This window comes from Hermetia illucens, chromosome 4 (genome assembly GCF_905115235.1).
Source record: "Hermetia illucens chromosome 4, iHerIll2.2.curated.20191125, whole genome shotgun sequence".
NCBI lineage: Eukaryota > Metazoa > Arthropoda > Insecta > Diptera > Stratiomyidae > Hermetia > Hermetia illucens.
In genome coordinates, this window is record NC_051852.1 from 161,534,037 (window position 1) to 161,549,480 (window position 15,444).

General features: G+C 44.3%; 1 protein-coding gene across 2 annotated transcripts; it reads right to left on the bottom strand.

The window, feature by feature from the left end:
* Nucleotides 1-1,716: 1,716 nt before the first annotated feature.
* LOC119655224 (phenoloxidase-activating factor 2-like) lies at nucleotides 1,717-10,276 on the bottom strand. Of its 2 annotated transcripts, none has more exons than XM_038061003.1 (3): nucleotides 10,140-10,276; nucleotides 2,724-3,036; nucleotides 1,717-2,626 (listed from the first exon to the last, which is right to left on the bottom strand). In XM_038061003.1, exons 2-3 carry the CDS (start codon nucleotides 3,024-3,026, stop codon nucleotides 1,751-1,753), a joined length of 1,179 nt encoding a protein of 392 aa, XP_037916931.1. In that variant the 5' UTR covers nucleotides 3,027-3,036; nucleotides 10,140-10,276; the 3' UTR covers nucleotides 1,717-1,750. The 2 variants fall into 2 exon arrangements, with proteins under 2 accessions (XP_037916931.1, XP_037916932.1); XM_038061004.1 differs by lacking the exon at nucleotides 10,140-10,276 and adding an exon at nucleotides 9,820-9,958.
* Between the last annotated feature and the right edge of the window lie 5,168 nt (nucleotides 10,277-15,444).

The window sequence follows — 15,444 nt, forward strand, 5'->3', positions numbered from 1 at the left end:
TGGAAGTCACATTGTTGATTTACTTAGTTTTTGAATTTCTCCTTTTCGTCTTAAATGATGTAATTCTAAACATAGCGAGTTTGGCTCTTTTACCACAAAAAACTTTGTCAGTCGTCATGCCAGCAGAAGGGAATGCTGTGAGCTTTGGATTGCTAGAGGTCGATTTGACTCACCCACAGACGGATCTGTCATCAGCTTCACGTCACACTCTACCGTCAAAGAGTCGGTCTCCGTAAAGTCGATTTCTCTGAGATTGGCATTCGGCGATGGAGCATTGCCTACATATTTTTCTTCAAAGAAAACGTTTTTCTATTTTCTGTTTTCGTTTTTGCCTCCTTTGGTTGGCGGTGTCCATTCAGCACAGTTTTAATTCCACAAACTCATATCTAGCCGGTTCCATCGCGTCATTAGGTCCCTTGTGCAGCCCCCGAGCATTGAGTGTTGATATTTATAAACTTTCTCTCCCTCATCAGACATTGGTTCGCTATCTCAAACCTTGAGCACATGTTGAGTCACTTAGTGTAGTAAGTTGTCTCCATATTTAACCACTTCGGCTAAAACTCCATCGGCTCCAGGCGACTTTGATTTTTTGGTTGACACGACTTCTAACTCCCTGATATTCTAGTTGTTGAGCAATTCTTAGAAAAATCCCCAAGCCTTCTCTCCGATACATAGGAACCCCCTTTAAAATTATTCCAGAACCAAGCTTCTCTCTTTCCAACGCAGTTTTTCTCTCATGAGTAGAGTACTCAATCGTTCATAGTCTCCCATTGGAACAATGATGGTAGATCAATCGATAATGATTTGTTTTTGACTGATGTTTGCATCGCGAACACACATAAATTAGCATGGATTAGCACATTTTTAAAAAGAAAATGATATCACTATTGATCCATGTCTGGTCTAGGGGAGAAAAACGTAGTTCCACCCGTTCAAGGCACAATAGGTCATTAAGCCACCCTCTGGTCCACCTATACAGACTGTTTCATTCCGTCGACTTTTAATATTTTAAGGATGCCTCTTGCTAGCAGAGTACACTTTTGTTCCAGAGTCGTCCCTAGGCATCTCCGTGTAAGAACTAAAGATTTCCCACATTAGCAAATAGAAGCCAGGACGGCTTACTCCGGGTCTACCACCGTGATTTTCGAAAGGTGCTAGTTTAAAGAGGTCTGGCGGCTTCAGAGCAGTTTGAAAAGTTTCAGTCCTCGACAGGAGTTCAAATTACTCCATTCGGCTGCATCTATACTTGCGAACTCGGCTTTCGGAAAAGTGGTGACAGCGGATAGAATGACGCCAAATACCACACCTAGTCTCAACTAGTTAACATCTTCGAAACACTCTATTACTGGCCATGATATGCGTCTGGAGCAACTACCCCAAGATAGCCGACGAGTGGGTCGTCCCATAAACACATGCCGCAGAAGGGTGTAAGGAACTTCTTAGGTCATGGAGGGGGCTGGAACATATTAGTACTAGAGTGCCATACCATCCATACCAGATTCTCCAAAAGAGGCAATTGCAAGAGATTGCAAAATGAGCCTTAAAATTCCTAGATGTTTGGAGACATGACCTCCCCTAATATATTAACGTAAGTTAGTCCAAGCTGTTAATACTGCACGTTTTAAAAAAAACTAAATATAGAAGGGAAAGTCACTTCTTCAAACCCTTTTAGAACTCCACAAAAAAATTAACCAAAAACTAGAAATACTTTTTATAAAAAAATATTTATTTTTCATCACAAAAACATATATCAAGGCGTGTAGCTAATTTGATTGATGTCCTTTTCTCTTAGACTCTTGTCAATCCATTCCTTAAATTCCGAAACCTTAACATAAACACCAGGAACATCACTTTGTCCACATCCAATTCCCCACGCAACAATACCAGCCTGATAGTACCGGTTAGAATTGGGAGATATCGGGCAAACCAATGGCGATCCTCCGTCACCCTTACAAGTATCCTTGTCCTTCTCACCACCAGCACAAATAAAGCTATTATGAAGTTCGAAATACTGACTCAATCGGGTTGTCCTAAGCTTATCCTGGCAAACATCCTGTGGTATAATAGGTAAATCGATTTTCTTCAATATGACCTGGTATTTGCCTTCAACTCCAAATTTATCTTTTCCCCATCCAGTAGCGAAGCATCGTCTATGATCGAAATTTTCTGATATTTCGGGTAAACACACAGTTTTCACATTTTCGGCTATTGTAACTGGCGAATCCAAAAAAAGTAAGGCTACATCATTAGCTAAGGCTTGACTCTTGAAACCAGGGTGGATGTTGACTTCAACGACATCCCGATCTTGGAATGGAAGCGGCTCCGATGTGGTTTGTGTGTCCCATTCCCCAAGACGTACTTTAAGGACATTGTTAGGCTTCTCGGCGACACAGTGAGCAGCTGTCAAAACTACTCGAGGGTGAATCAACGACCCTCCGCAAAGGTAAACATTTATTTCCTGTCCCTGACGTAACTGTTTGTGCAAAATAGCAGTCATCCAAGGGAATTCACCGAATTGTGCTTCATTGTCCTTCCCACCACTTATACGAAATCCAATACCCTCTGTACTGCGAAAGCCACACCCTTGCGATGTCAACTTTGGAGGTTCAAAAAGAGGCTCTGTTACCTGTAACAAGATGAAAACATAATGTTATGTGAGTTCCATGAACAGCAAGGTTCCATTTTAAGGAAAAAGAGGAGAAGTTAGCATTTAACCAATTTACCTTATTGGCACTGACACAGCAAACGTCCAAAGATCCAGGGCATGGACCACTGTCAGAAAGTGTAATATCCACTAAATTCTCCGTGGGAACTTGATTGTTGCACAAATGATAAGGAACACATTCTGTATTAGGACCTCCACAGCCAGCGGAACCATCAAGCAAATCATCTAGGGATGCTCTTTGCGAAGCAACTGGCACTACAACAGGCTGACGAAAGGAATTCGATGTTGTAACTTCACGAATATGACTTTGAGGCAAAGCTGTTACTGCAAGAATTGGCACCACCAGAAAAATCAACTTCATCTTTATTTATCTGGAAGACACGAAAATATCTTCATCTTAAAAAACTGTTTAATTTTGACAAAACCTACTATTTTGCATATAAGTCTAGAGGGGACAAAAGGAGATAACATTTTTTGATATTTATGAAGCTTAACTACTAGTTACTTGCTTCTTGCTTTCATAGACCAAACCTTTGTATCCTTTCTACCTTGATTTTTTACCTGCTTCATTCTTACATTCCATCCAATGTGGTTCAAATCTGAAATACGTAAAAAACTTCGTCCCAACCTCGAAGGAAGCAAAACGGTAGCCTTCTGAAAACTATGATGATTTCCCTCGTGTGTTCAAGCCTTTCTAATCTCACCTCAGCAACTCACACAATCCAGCGTCCTCTACAACTTCAACCAACTCAACTATCATATGATTCCTCAATGTATACGTAGCGAATATCTTCCGCAATTCCACTCCTAGCTCATTCCTTAATTGAGTAATGTTGGACATAGTCCTGATGGTCAACCTAACCTCTTTCTAAATAATTTTTAACAATAACTTCGAAAGGGATCGTTTCTCTGGCCTGAAATTTGGTAGACCACTGACTTTGGTCACCTGTACAACCTCCACAATATCTGTATAAGGTAGATCCACACCCAATAAATTTCATCAACTTTGTCGCTAAATGGCTTAATTCTCGGCTTGAGTCGCGAGCTACACATGCCTCCGTCTAAATTCAGCTTCCTCAACATTCCCTCGTTTCACTAATTTATGCAGCTCGCCTCTTACCTTTCTAATAAGCCTACAACGTTTCTTTGAATGGATAGATCTTTCTTCTACGACCAAATGATGTATATTCTAAACTCATAGGCAAGGAAACTTGAAATTTTATGGAAACGGAAAATTATTGCACATCTTCTACCGGGATGGGAGTTGCGCGACGAAAATTTCATGCATAAGGGCTGGTGTTAATCCCGTGTGTGATGCAGTGTATTGGTTGCGTTCGTGGGGCAACATTTGTCATAACAATAGACATTGCCCAGCGGTTTATGGCTTCCCAACTTCCAAGCGGCACCAAAGGCAGAGTTTCCTTAAAAATTCATTTCGGATTAATGGTAATGAATTTTGATGGAATCAGTGAGCGAATGATGCATCAAAATTTCTCTATGGGAAGCCTCGTGGAAGCCAACACGCGCAGCATTCTCGGTGTTGATCTATATGTTTGTTCCCCTAGGAAGTGAGGAGGAAATAAGAAGATAGATCCAATATCAATCTTTCATTCGTTGCTTGATGGGATAAGATGAGGAAACACACACAAGAAAGCCACCTAAATGGCCACTTACCTACCTCGTCCCTAGCCGAAAAATGCACAATGAGATTCCGTACTCCTTTGCCGCTGGAGTTGCTTCTCCTGTATATTGTCTTGTTACTCATAGGGAACTAAATTCAACGAATCAAACAGTTTATTTCCTGTGGAAAAACTCCACTGTGTTAAGAAAACGTGTCCATTCTGACGAAATAGGCATGTGTGCTATTTGGAGCCGATGTGACTAATTCGTCCTGGGAGTATCACCAGTACAAAGGTGATGTTAGCTGGCTGAATCATCGAAACGCTCTCAATGATTAATTCAGAAATCGGTTATCGGAATTCGATCTCTGCGAACGGATCCAGTTTGGATACGGTCATCAAGCAATTTATTTGGTCTAACCACACTTCGTAGATAAGCTCCTTTGCCTTTAGTCTATTGACGTTTGACCCATGCATCAAAGCTGATATGGATTACTCTCGTACAAGCGAAACAAAAAAATAGATTGCTTCTAGATAGAGGAGCTGCTCCTTAGTCACAAAATTCTCTGGTAGTGGCAATGATGACCGTGCAAACAGTGCTACTGACAGAGGCACTTAGTGATATGAGTGCCAGACGCATAATCAGCCCTTGAGTGGAATCAAGGCAAAATATACCTCGACGTCAAGAGTTCAAGTTTAATTAACTTCACCTTGCGATGGGTCTTTACACAACTGGCTGACCTATAAGGACATATTTAACTTAATCACCATTACTAACATGTGTTCTGAGCGGACAAGCTGACAAGCTCCCGTCGGCGGACTTTAATAATCAATCGTGAGCTCAGCCCTTCAAGCGTGGGGATGCCGGAGATTATTATGCTGGTATCCCACATCCTGATAAGATACAAATTCCTCGGTCATCTGCGAAAGAGCTATATAACATCTGAACAACGCTTCGGACGATACAAATTAGCTAGAGTGAACTCGTGGTTGTACACCCTCTACCAAAGTTCGCGTCACATCAGTCATTCCCAACGGTTCCGGCTAATGTTTTGTGACTGGAACGGTCGAGGTACTCTGAGGCTTGGCCTTTGAATAAACGATCTCGGGCCGGAACATTATTTCTAATCACCGTCGAAATTATGGGAAAAAACACTATGCGATGTTTTACAGCACCCAGTCCATAGGGTAATACCAGACTCCAGCCACACGGTCTTGCCCTCTCCAACAGCAGAATACTTTGCCGGGCCAACCTCGTTCACAGACATCGCCAGAGTAAGTAGAATAATTGTTCTCATATCTGGCCTTTGATACATCTGACAGTGGCACAGGCCCACACTTTTAGTAGCTCTGGCGAAAGACAGTTGCTAGGAAAAACACCTAAGTTAGTCCAGCTAACCCAGGAGATGTGCAGGGAGATTCTGTGAACCTGTGCCTAAATTTAGATCACATGGATATGTGGATATGGATGTAAGAAGCGAATTACCTTACCATTCGAAGGCAGAAGAAGGGAGAAATCAATGTCCTTTTAGGCGAGATGATGAAATTATTCGCTCTTCACCTAGATCCATACAGATGGATGGAAGGCCAGGTATTAATAATAGAAACGAATGTACAGAGTACAGTAAGGAAGAAGTTGTAAATGTAATGATGAAAAAATGGAATACTGCCTAAAGGCTATGGGTAATATCCTGAATACGCTCCACTAGTTCGTCAGAACAAAGCACAATGTCCATCGTTAAAGTAAAGTGGTGGTACGAAACCTTCAAGTTTACGGAGAAAAGGTCATGTGCGAGTTGATCTCCACATCCAAATGCAGGCCTAATGCAAACTCTAAAGACGACCTCACACGACAGCTACCTTTTGTTACCAAACGCATGGAATGAGCCACTCAAGCAAGCCCAAGTTGAAAGTGGAAAATGGAAAATGGGAAAACGCAAAAGGAGAAACTTGTCTTGACCTCCAAAAGAGCAGGACTCTCAACTACCAAAATATGGTAAGTAAATACTTACCAATACCTTACCAAGTAAACTACCAAAATATGGTAAGTAAATAAATAAAGGGTGTTATGATGGGGCACTGACTGCAACTGCGCATTCACACACAGCAGTTTCTGAGAAAATTGCTGCGATGGACATGACTCCCTTGAAGGGAGTAGGTGTGAGGAAAAGCTTGGATGGTAACATAGTCAAGGCATAACCATAACCTGGTAGATTTCCAGCTAAATAAGGGGATACGAGAAAAGGAAAAGGAACACCCAGGAAACCAACAAGTTCCCAAAAAAAGGAGGACCTGGACAGAAAATATACTGTCAGCAGCGGTAAGTGTAATAAGTTGGAAAAAATGCCAACTGATGTCCAATTGGATCAGAGCCTTGAAGTGTGTTAGAGAACTTCATTCAAGACCGTAACGGTACACCACAGTCGACTGTAGGAGGCAATGTAGTCAGCATTGCGCTCGCCCGAGATTATTACCCTGATTTGACTCAGGTATTCATTCACAGCTGGGTCGACTGGTATCCGACGTCAAATCACGATGCAAATTCCATTAGCAGCAGTGCGATTTGAACCGCGACCTTCCGTACGACGTACCTTTCCAATCATAGGAAGTTCACTGACGAATGCAAGAGTGCGTTGTCTCTTGGGAGTGCTTGTCCCGTTGGTTGCTGCACATGTAAAAATGGAGGCTCCAGTTAGGTTGTGGAACTGACTTTTGTTAATCCTTCACTAGCTTGCGATATATCTTGGAACTTCAGGGAACATTAGACCCACACCAATCACTAGGCAATCAATTTTAATCTAAAGAACAAGCCACGCAAGAGGGATTGCTTTAAAAAAGTCTGTGGAACGGTGATTTTAAGCCCATGGGGAAGCACCTACCGGGTTGTAATGGGGGGATTGCAGCTACACAAATTACGTATTCGATCTCCTACTGCTCTGAGTTTGTTTCTTTAAGAGAGCAGGCGTGGTAACAACCTGCTAAAACCATTAGACTTGAGCTACTCTTAAAGAGACCCCGGTTGTCGATATCCGTCGAAAACAGTACCTCAGCGATTAACAACTAGGTCACCGTAGTACCAAATATATTTGTATTTCTCCTCTTTACTCCTTGCTGGAGTATAGGGCATCCACATAATCTCAGGTTTAATGGAGGCTGTGGTCCAGTTTCATTATAATCATACTTAATGCTGCACACCGGCACAACACGAATAAAAGAACAGAATTCTGATCCGGAGGAACTATTCACCATCTAGCTTGGACAATAAATAGTTGAGCTATCCAGAGTTATCAAGAATAAGCACAAGTGCACCAAGCCACCAGCACCAGCAAGTGCAAGTAAAGCCGAAACCTGCTGCCCCAACAGTGTCACAGGCGATCCAAGGGATACCTAATCAGATTGCCATCGAATTACGGCCAAATGAAAGAATACAGGAAAAAGATGGGATCAAGAAGGATCTATAAGAAATGAACACTTAAGTAGAAAAAAACCAAACAAATAGTCCTGAAAAACGGGACAAAAAGTTCACAAGGGGAAAGCATTTGGCGTCAACTAGCGCTCCGAAATCCAAAGGAAACAAAAGCAATGGATAGACCAAAGTTTCCTATAAAAAACAAGAAGGAAAACCAAACTGGGCATTCGCACAGACACGATTGTGACCTCCAATACGACGAGATATTTAAAAATCTTAAAACTAATCCCGACCCAAAAGACATGAGCGGAAATGTTAACACGTTTCGAAGGACCCAGAAAGGGGATCCCGTATTCAAGCTGAAAATGTTCAGCATGAGCAAAATCGATGGCTTTCGTATTGAAGTTCGGATTGTCTTTTAAGAGAGCAGATATTATTAAAGAAATTCTTCAAATGCCTCATGTTTGTCAGTGTCATATGTGTCTCACAGAGGCCGTATTGATCGGTCCGATCGCTGGAGAAGGTGTATAGAAGGTCATATTTCCAAAGAGTGCAATAGGGACTCCAAATGCCTATGGAGCAAAGGTATGAAAGGGAGAGAGGGGATAACCGACATATTGCCAGAAGTGAAAAAAACCTGGAATTTAGGAAGGCATTAACTGCAAGAAAAAAATAAGGTTTACTCAAATAAACTTCAATCATTTTAGGGTCGCTTAGGATTTACTTGAATGAACTTCCTATGAATCTGAGGTGAAAATTGCCATCATAAGTGAACATGACAGAAACCATGACGTTGGGGTATGGGTCATAGATTCGGCCGGTGAGGTTGACCACATGGGCATACGGTCGCCAAGTCTTCCAATATGCCAAGTATGTGGGTGAAAATAAGTGAAAACGAGTACATGTGTACAATGCTAAGTCCCACCAAGTCTTACACTGTCTAAATTCGAAGAAATGCTTGACAATCCAAAGTTGATTGCCGGTGTTATCAACGCTTGGTCCTCGAGTTGGCTAGAAAATGAAAGGCAACCTTTGTATGTTCTGACGCAACAGTGATGACATGGCAATTTATTTTGCACTATATTGGGACCTAAACCTAAAAAAGCAAGCGGCTGCACGGAAAAGCGCTCTCTAAGTAACACAATGCATTCCTAAAATATGTGACGCGTCCATACCTACAAAATGCACATTTTCCAATAGAATAGCGAACTTCAATCCAGACCAGAGGAAGAGGAGACTAGGAGAGGACAGTAAATAGGATGGATCTGTGTCAACAAAAGCATGCCTATAAGGAAGCCCTCAAGCTGGCCATCAAGCGAAGCAAGAGACAACATTTTAAGGAGCTCATTAGGAACCGCCTATACAATCGTGATAGCACGTTCATCTCCACAGATCACGTGCCCTACCAACTTATTGAGAATCAGTTACAGGTTATTCCGTGTTCTGAATGAGACCGCATACAAATCTACCATCGAATGGGAGACAGTAAGGATCCGCGACTGGATGGTATGCTGAATAGAGCTCAGTTATAAGCAAGATGTGTGGTAGGCTTGTGAGAAGCCATTCACTTCAAGTATAGCTCTGGCAAGGATAATGCCGAATGTCGGAGGACCACGGTATACCTAAAGGCTACAGGCTTTGTTAAAATCCCACACATTAGCGTGTCTGAGACAGTATCTCTTGAAGGTATGACAGACAGACGGACAAACATTAAACCAATTTTATTAACTTGTTTTCTACGAAATCTTAAAAGCACTCCAGAATTAAACGAAATTTTGTTATTCCGAGCCCCAGGAAAACCCTCTGCCCCGATCATGGCTTCTCGGCATGCAGGCACTATCTGATGCATTAAATCTACACATGACGCACTGAATTTATTAAATTGGATGTGATCTAGGAATCCCCATTTTCGATCAAGGCCGTGGTAGCAATTTAATGGTACTTTCTCGGAACTCTGAACAGCAGGTTATCTGGCTTCACTATTGGACTAAAGCGCACTTATGTTTGGACGTTTCATACAACTATCAAGCAACATCAGATATATGAAAACAGATAATAGATACTGGAGAAATATTTTCGATTTTTCTGTATTCGAACTTATGAAATACGAGATTATTTGATCAAACCTTGTGAACTTCACCAAATCATTCACCAAAAAAAGTATCTTAAACGGAGTGAACTGAACAATAATAGATGAAACAACCAAATGGAGCTAACGCTGATAACGAAAATTTAAGAAGCCACAATTTTTTTACACTGAGGAAGTTGTCAGCATACCGCTAATATATGTATGTAGTCTCCAATCAGTTTAAAGTTTCCACTGATAAGACAATGATTACGAAACGACCACCCCGAATAATTCAGAATAACAAACCGGGAAAAATTAACTTACTATGAAGGGATAGAACTCGATAGGTAATCTTAAGGAAAATAATTAAACAATTACCTTGAACTTTCCAGATGACAAAAAGGAAGGATTAACGGATTTCCTAAATGAATTCCGTGTATCTGATCACAACAATTAAGATACACTAAGTCCCAATCAGAAGTCCGTGAAGTATTCGCGTTTATACTGAAATGGCCACCAAAATCACGTTACCGGCCAATGCAAACAATTTTCAAGTTTTGTTACTTTGGAAAACTCATTTCAATGGAAACCCGCTGGGTTCCAGTCGAGGTTCAAAATGAGCTTCAGCAATCCAAGCTGAAATCTTTAGCCATGAGACGACAACATACCAAGCTATTCACAACTGTCGCACTCCATCTGATACGGCGCCGGGAAAACAAGTTTCCGGGGAATCTCTTGGGAATCCCAACCGAGTCGTCCAAGCCGTTCCATCGATATTGTATGCATAAATAGTAGATATAAAAATCTTTATTTTTGCTAGTTATTTACTGACAGACAGATGCTGGGGGGACTGTGTGTGTGTTTCCACGGTAATGACCACCACCGACCATTTATCATGCAAATATTGCGTTGTGGCATTGAAATTTAAATGAAGTCGGCGGAAAGTGCAAGTTCAACCTGAACAGCTAAAAATGACTAATACTTTGGCGTTCATTGCTTGTTATTTTGTACGATAGATAAGCCATGAAGATGCGGCCATTTTAATGATTATGGGTTTTCCCATTATGCCAGTAAAGGTCTACGCTGATAGTGCAATTCAGGAAATCAACTATGTAAACTATGGACCAAGTTAATAATAAATTAATAATTACTTGCCTCCACAGCTTCTCTCTGAGGTCACTGATAAGATGATTATTCTTTCAGCCCCTTATTAACTATTATATGCTTTCCCCCTTGTTTTCCTATACAAAAACGCTTGATGAATAGAACAACCCCCTCGCTTACATCAAGTTGTAATATAACAGACAATTACATAATCACATCTACCTATCTTCAACGCAAAATTCTTGATCGTCTTTAACTTGACAAGGTTACACCCTCTAGGGGTAGCCTTTTTCTAAAGGAAACATAGGTCAATGCGCTTACGCACAGAGTGTTGGACTCCTGCGAAGGAATGCCATCGGACTACCAAGAAAACACCTCCCCATCGTCTGAGAGCTAGCCTGGAACTGGTTGTCATATTACTTCGGACTAGAAGGGCGCAGGGACCAGAGTCCTCTCGCCTTGAGGAGCTTCCAAATTAGGGGATTCAATTCACAAACCGGAGGGAAGAAAAAGAAGCGAACTGTTAGTTTAAAGGACTCTCCAACGGTCGAGCTCTATCTTCTTTGCACCGAGACGAACCCGAACGTAATGCGCAAAACGGTTTCACCAGTCAGCGCCCCTCAGCATTTCCCCGACAATGCTGTCTGATGAGAGATTCCCTGTGCTCTAATGAAGTTGTTGACATATCCCAGTCCACCTTCCACAAGAAAGAAAGATGTGATGAGCGTCGTCCACAACTCCATTCCAAAACACACAATCAGGAGCCTCATCAATCTTGTGCAGGTAAGACTGAAAACCTCCATACCCACTTAAGACCTGGATAAGAAAATAGTCAGTCTCACCATCCTTTTTTTTTTTCTTTTTGGGAGTAGAGTAGGTGAGTGCGTTTACGCACAGAGTGTTGGACTCCCGCAACAGCACGCTGACGGACTACCAACTAAACACCTCCCTGTCATCAGAGAACTAGCCTGGAACCGTTTGACACATTACTTCGGGCTAGCCCTCCCGCTCTCCCGGCTTTGGGAGCCTTCAAGTCAGGGAATTCCTTTCACCAACGGGAGGGGAGGGGAGGAAGGGAGTTGTTAGCTCAGGGAACCCCTTACCGTCCGATCCCTCTGCCGGTCGAGTTCAATCTTCTTCGTAGTAAGAAGAGCCCGAACATAATGCGCAATACGATTCCAGCTGCCAGCGCTCTTCAGCATCTCTCTGACAATGTTGTCTGGAGAGAGCTCCCCTGTGTCTGCATAAAGCTGCTGGCGGAGGCCGTCCCACCTCTCGCAAGAGAAAAAGGTGTGTTCAGCGTCATCCGCCACTCTATTGCAGAATTGCAGAACACACAATCAGGAGATCGCGCCTTCCCAACCCTGTTCAGGTAAGACTGAAAACCTCCATGCCCACTTAGAAGTTGGGATAAAGGATAAAGGAAGTAATCAATCTCACCGTGCTTTCTGTTCAACCACGGGTCTAATTTGTCGATGAGCCGCGCAGTCCACTTACCCCTTGGCTCATTTTGCCAAGAAAGTTGCCACTCGTTAAGGGTGCATTGACGTTCTTCACGGGCAACCACTTCTCTTAAGTTTTCGCTCTTACGGCGATAGATAGCTTTGCGCTCCTTGGCAAGGAGGGCAACGGGGATCACTCCCGCAATCACCATCACAGCCGGTTCGGAGACGGTGCGATAAGCAGACGCCACTCGCAAAACTCCCCGCCTCTGCACTTGAGCGAGGCGTTTACGATGCACCTCCTTGTCAAGGGCATCAGCCCATACCTCCGCACCATAGAGAAGGACGGACTGCGTTGCTCCCATGAGGAGACGTCTCCTAGTTGATATAGGGCCGCCGACATTCGCCATTAGCCGACTCAAGGCCGCGACTCGTGCTGCAGCCCTGTCCGCGGCTGCTTTGATTTGCTCGAAGAAGCTCATCTTCGAATCGAGCATTAAACCAAGGTATTTAATCGCTGGTTTTGACTCTATAGTCAACTCGCCGATCGATATGGGACGCAAGGTCGGGATTCTCCTTCTGGTCAGGATGACTACTTCGGTTTTTTCAGCGCAGGGTTGAAACCGTGAGCAGTCATCCATCCGCTTACCCGTCGCATCAATATGCCAAGTCTGCTTTGCGCCTGTTCAACAGTGCGTCCGGCAACAAGTGCCGCAACGTCGTCTGCATAACCGACCAGGCGCGACTCTTCAGGCATATCGAGTCTCAGCAGACTATCGTAGGAAGCGTTCCAGAGGCCCGGCCCTAGGGATCCCTGCGCTACTCCCGACGTGATTTCCATCCTCCTCTGGCCCTCTAGCGTCTCATAGAACAAGGAGCGGTCTTTCAGATAATCCCTCAATATCCGCAAGAGATTGCTTGACACGTGAAAGGAGTTCTCTAGTGTGCCCAGCATATCTGTCCATCTTACGGAATTGAAGGCATTTCTGACATCAAGCGTTATGAGGAGCACTATCCGTCGAGATCGGCGGCTGTGTGCCCCGGCTCGATTAAACGCATTTACGACCTCCATAACAGCATCCACTGTAGATTTCCCTGTTCTAAACCCGAACTGTCTTGGGAATAAGTCCCCGGCAGCACGTATCGCTTCAACGAGTCTACCCCTGATGAGCTTCTCGAGCACTTTTCCGGCCGTGTCAAGCATACACAGCGGTCGGTATGCAGACGGGAGCTCCGGGTCTCCTTTACCCTTACTGATCAACGCGAGTCTGGCCACTTTCCAGCGACAAGGAAAAATGCCCTCCTTCAAGCGCGCGTTGAACGCTTCGAGCAGCAATTCTGGCCGTTGGCGGAACACCAGTTTGTAAACTTCCGCCGGAATGCCATCAGGACCTGGCGCCTTCCTGTTTTTCATAGTGAAAACCGCTTCTTCGAGTTCTCCCATTGTGAAAAGGGGGCAATCCACGAGGCTTTCCGCGCTGTTTACATCAACCCGTACAGGGTGTCTGGGGAACAATGCCCGCACAATGCGATCCATCTGGTCGGTGCTCAGTATGCAGGGCTTCCGCATAGCCCCGATTTTCCGAGTGACAAGCTTATAGCCAAGTCCCCACGGGTCATCATTCACCTCATTAACAAGATTTTGCCAGCCGCGAGCTTTGCTTTTATTTATAGCGCTGCGGAGTCTCCTTTTGCTGATCTTTATTGTGCCTTTATGGCACATGCCTCCTCGTTGGCGTACAAACGTTGTGCCAAACGGCGGAGCTTATGACACTCCTTCCGTAGGTCGGCAATTTCCGCCGTCCACCAGTACATAGAAGGCTTGTCGCGCCTGGGGCCTCTCCGGGGCATGGAAACCTCACACGCCGTCGTTATCAGATTCATCACTGAATTTACGACGGTGTCAGCTGCGACACCACCACTCCCCGGAGTGCCCCCCAGCGCGGCCCTACCTGCTCCAAGAGCTTCGACGAACCTTCCGATGTTCACCCTCGTGACATTCCACACGCAGGGGGAACGTCGTGTTGGTGCTCGCCGGCAAGTAGCGTCAAACACTTCGAACGCAATGTACTGATGATCACTTGCCGAGAAGTCTTCTAGGACTCGCCACCCGTCCACCGATGATGCCAGAGATTCCGATGCAAAAGTGATGTCGGGAATGCTTCCTTCACAACCTGGGCGCCAAAACGTTGGCGTGGATCCGGTGTTTAAAATTACGAGCCCGGTTCTCGCCGCCGTTTCCAGAATCCGTTTCCCTCTGGAGTCTGATTGAGGCATGCCCCATTCAAGAGCCCTGGCATTAAAATCACCGCCAACCAGGATTCGTCCCTCCGTGCTCGAAACGGCGTCCTCCAGAGCATCAAGCCGGCGCTGAAAGTCCGGAATCGACTCATTCGGCGTCAGGTAAACGTTAAAAAACGTTATCCCCAAACACCGGATCCAGACAAATCCGTCCCCCCGGCCTTCGGCAAGAACACGAAGTCGAACCATGCTTGCGATTCAGCCCCGCACCTAAATTGACAATGAGCCGTGTAGTCCATCTACCTCCTGTCTCAGTGTGCCAAAAGTATGTTGCCGAAGCAATCACCTCCGTTCGCTCTTCTCCTTTGCGCTTGTGTATAGCAAGACAGGCAACGCAAATAACTCCCGTGATCACCATCTCGGCCGGTTCAGAAAAACTCCCCGTCTCTGTACTTGTGCAAGGTGCTTACGATATACCTCCTTGTCAAGAGCGTGAGCCCATACCTCTGCGCCCTAGAGCAAAACAAACTGCGATGAACTCATTAGGAGATGCGCCTGCTAGACGTAGGACCCCTAATATTTACCATTAGCCGACTTAAAACCGAAACTCCAGGTGCAGCCTTGTCCACCGCTGTTTTGATTTGCTCGAAAAGACTCATTTTTGAGTCAAGCGTCAGTCCAAGGTACTTATCCGTTGGACTCGGTAGCTATGGGACTCAGGGTCGAGATTCCTTTTTTAGTTAGGATAACTATTTCAGTTTTTTTTAATGCAATGTTGAAACTCTCAACATTCATCCGCTTACCCGTCGCATCAGTCTGTCTGTCAAGTCTACTTTCCGCCTGTTCGACAATACGTCCGCTACAAGTGCCTTAACATCATCTGCATAACCGACCAA

What these genes read in the sequence shown, in the direction of transcription:
- LOC119655224 (XM_038061003.1), bottom strand. Translation starts at nt 3,026, where the DNA reads ATGAAGTTGATTTTTCTGGTGGTGCCAATTCTTGCAGTAACAGCTTTG. An exon ending in GCTGTGTCAGTGCCAATAAG is followed by an intron (nt 2,627 to 2,723) that starts GTAAATTGGTTA and finishes ATCTTGTTACAG; the next exon opens with GTAACAGAGCCTCTTTTTGA.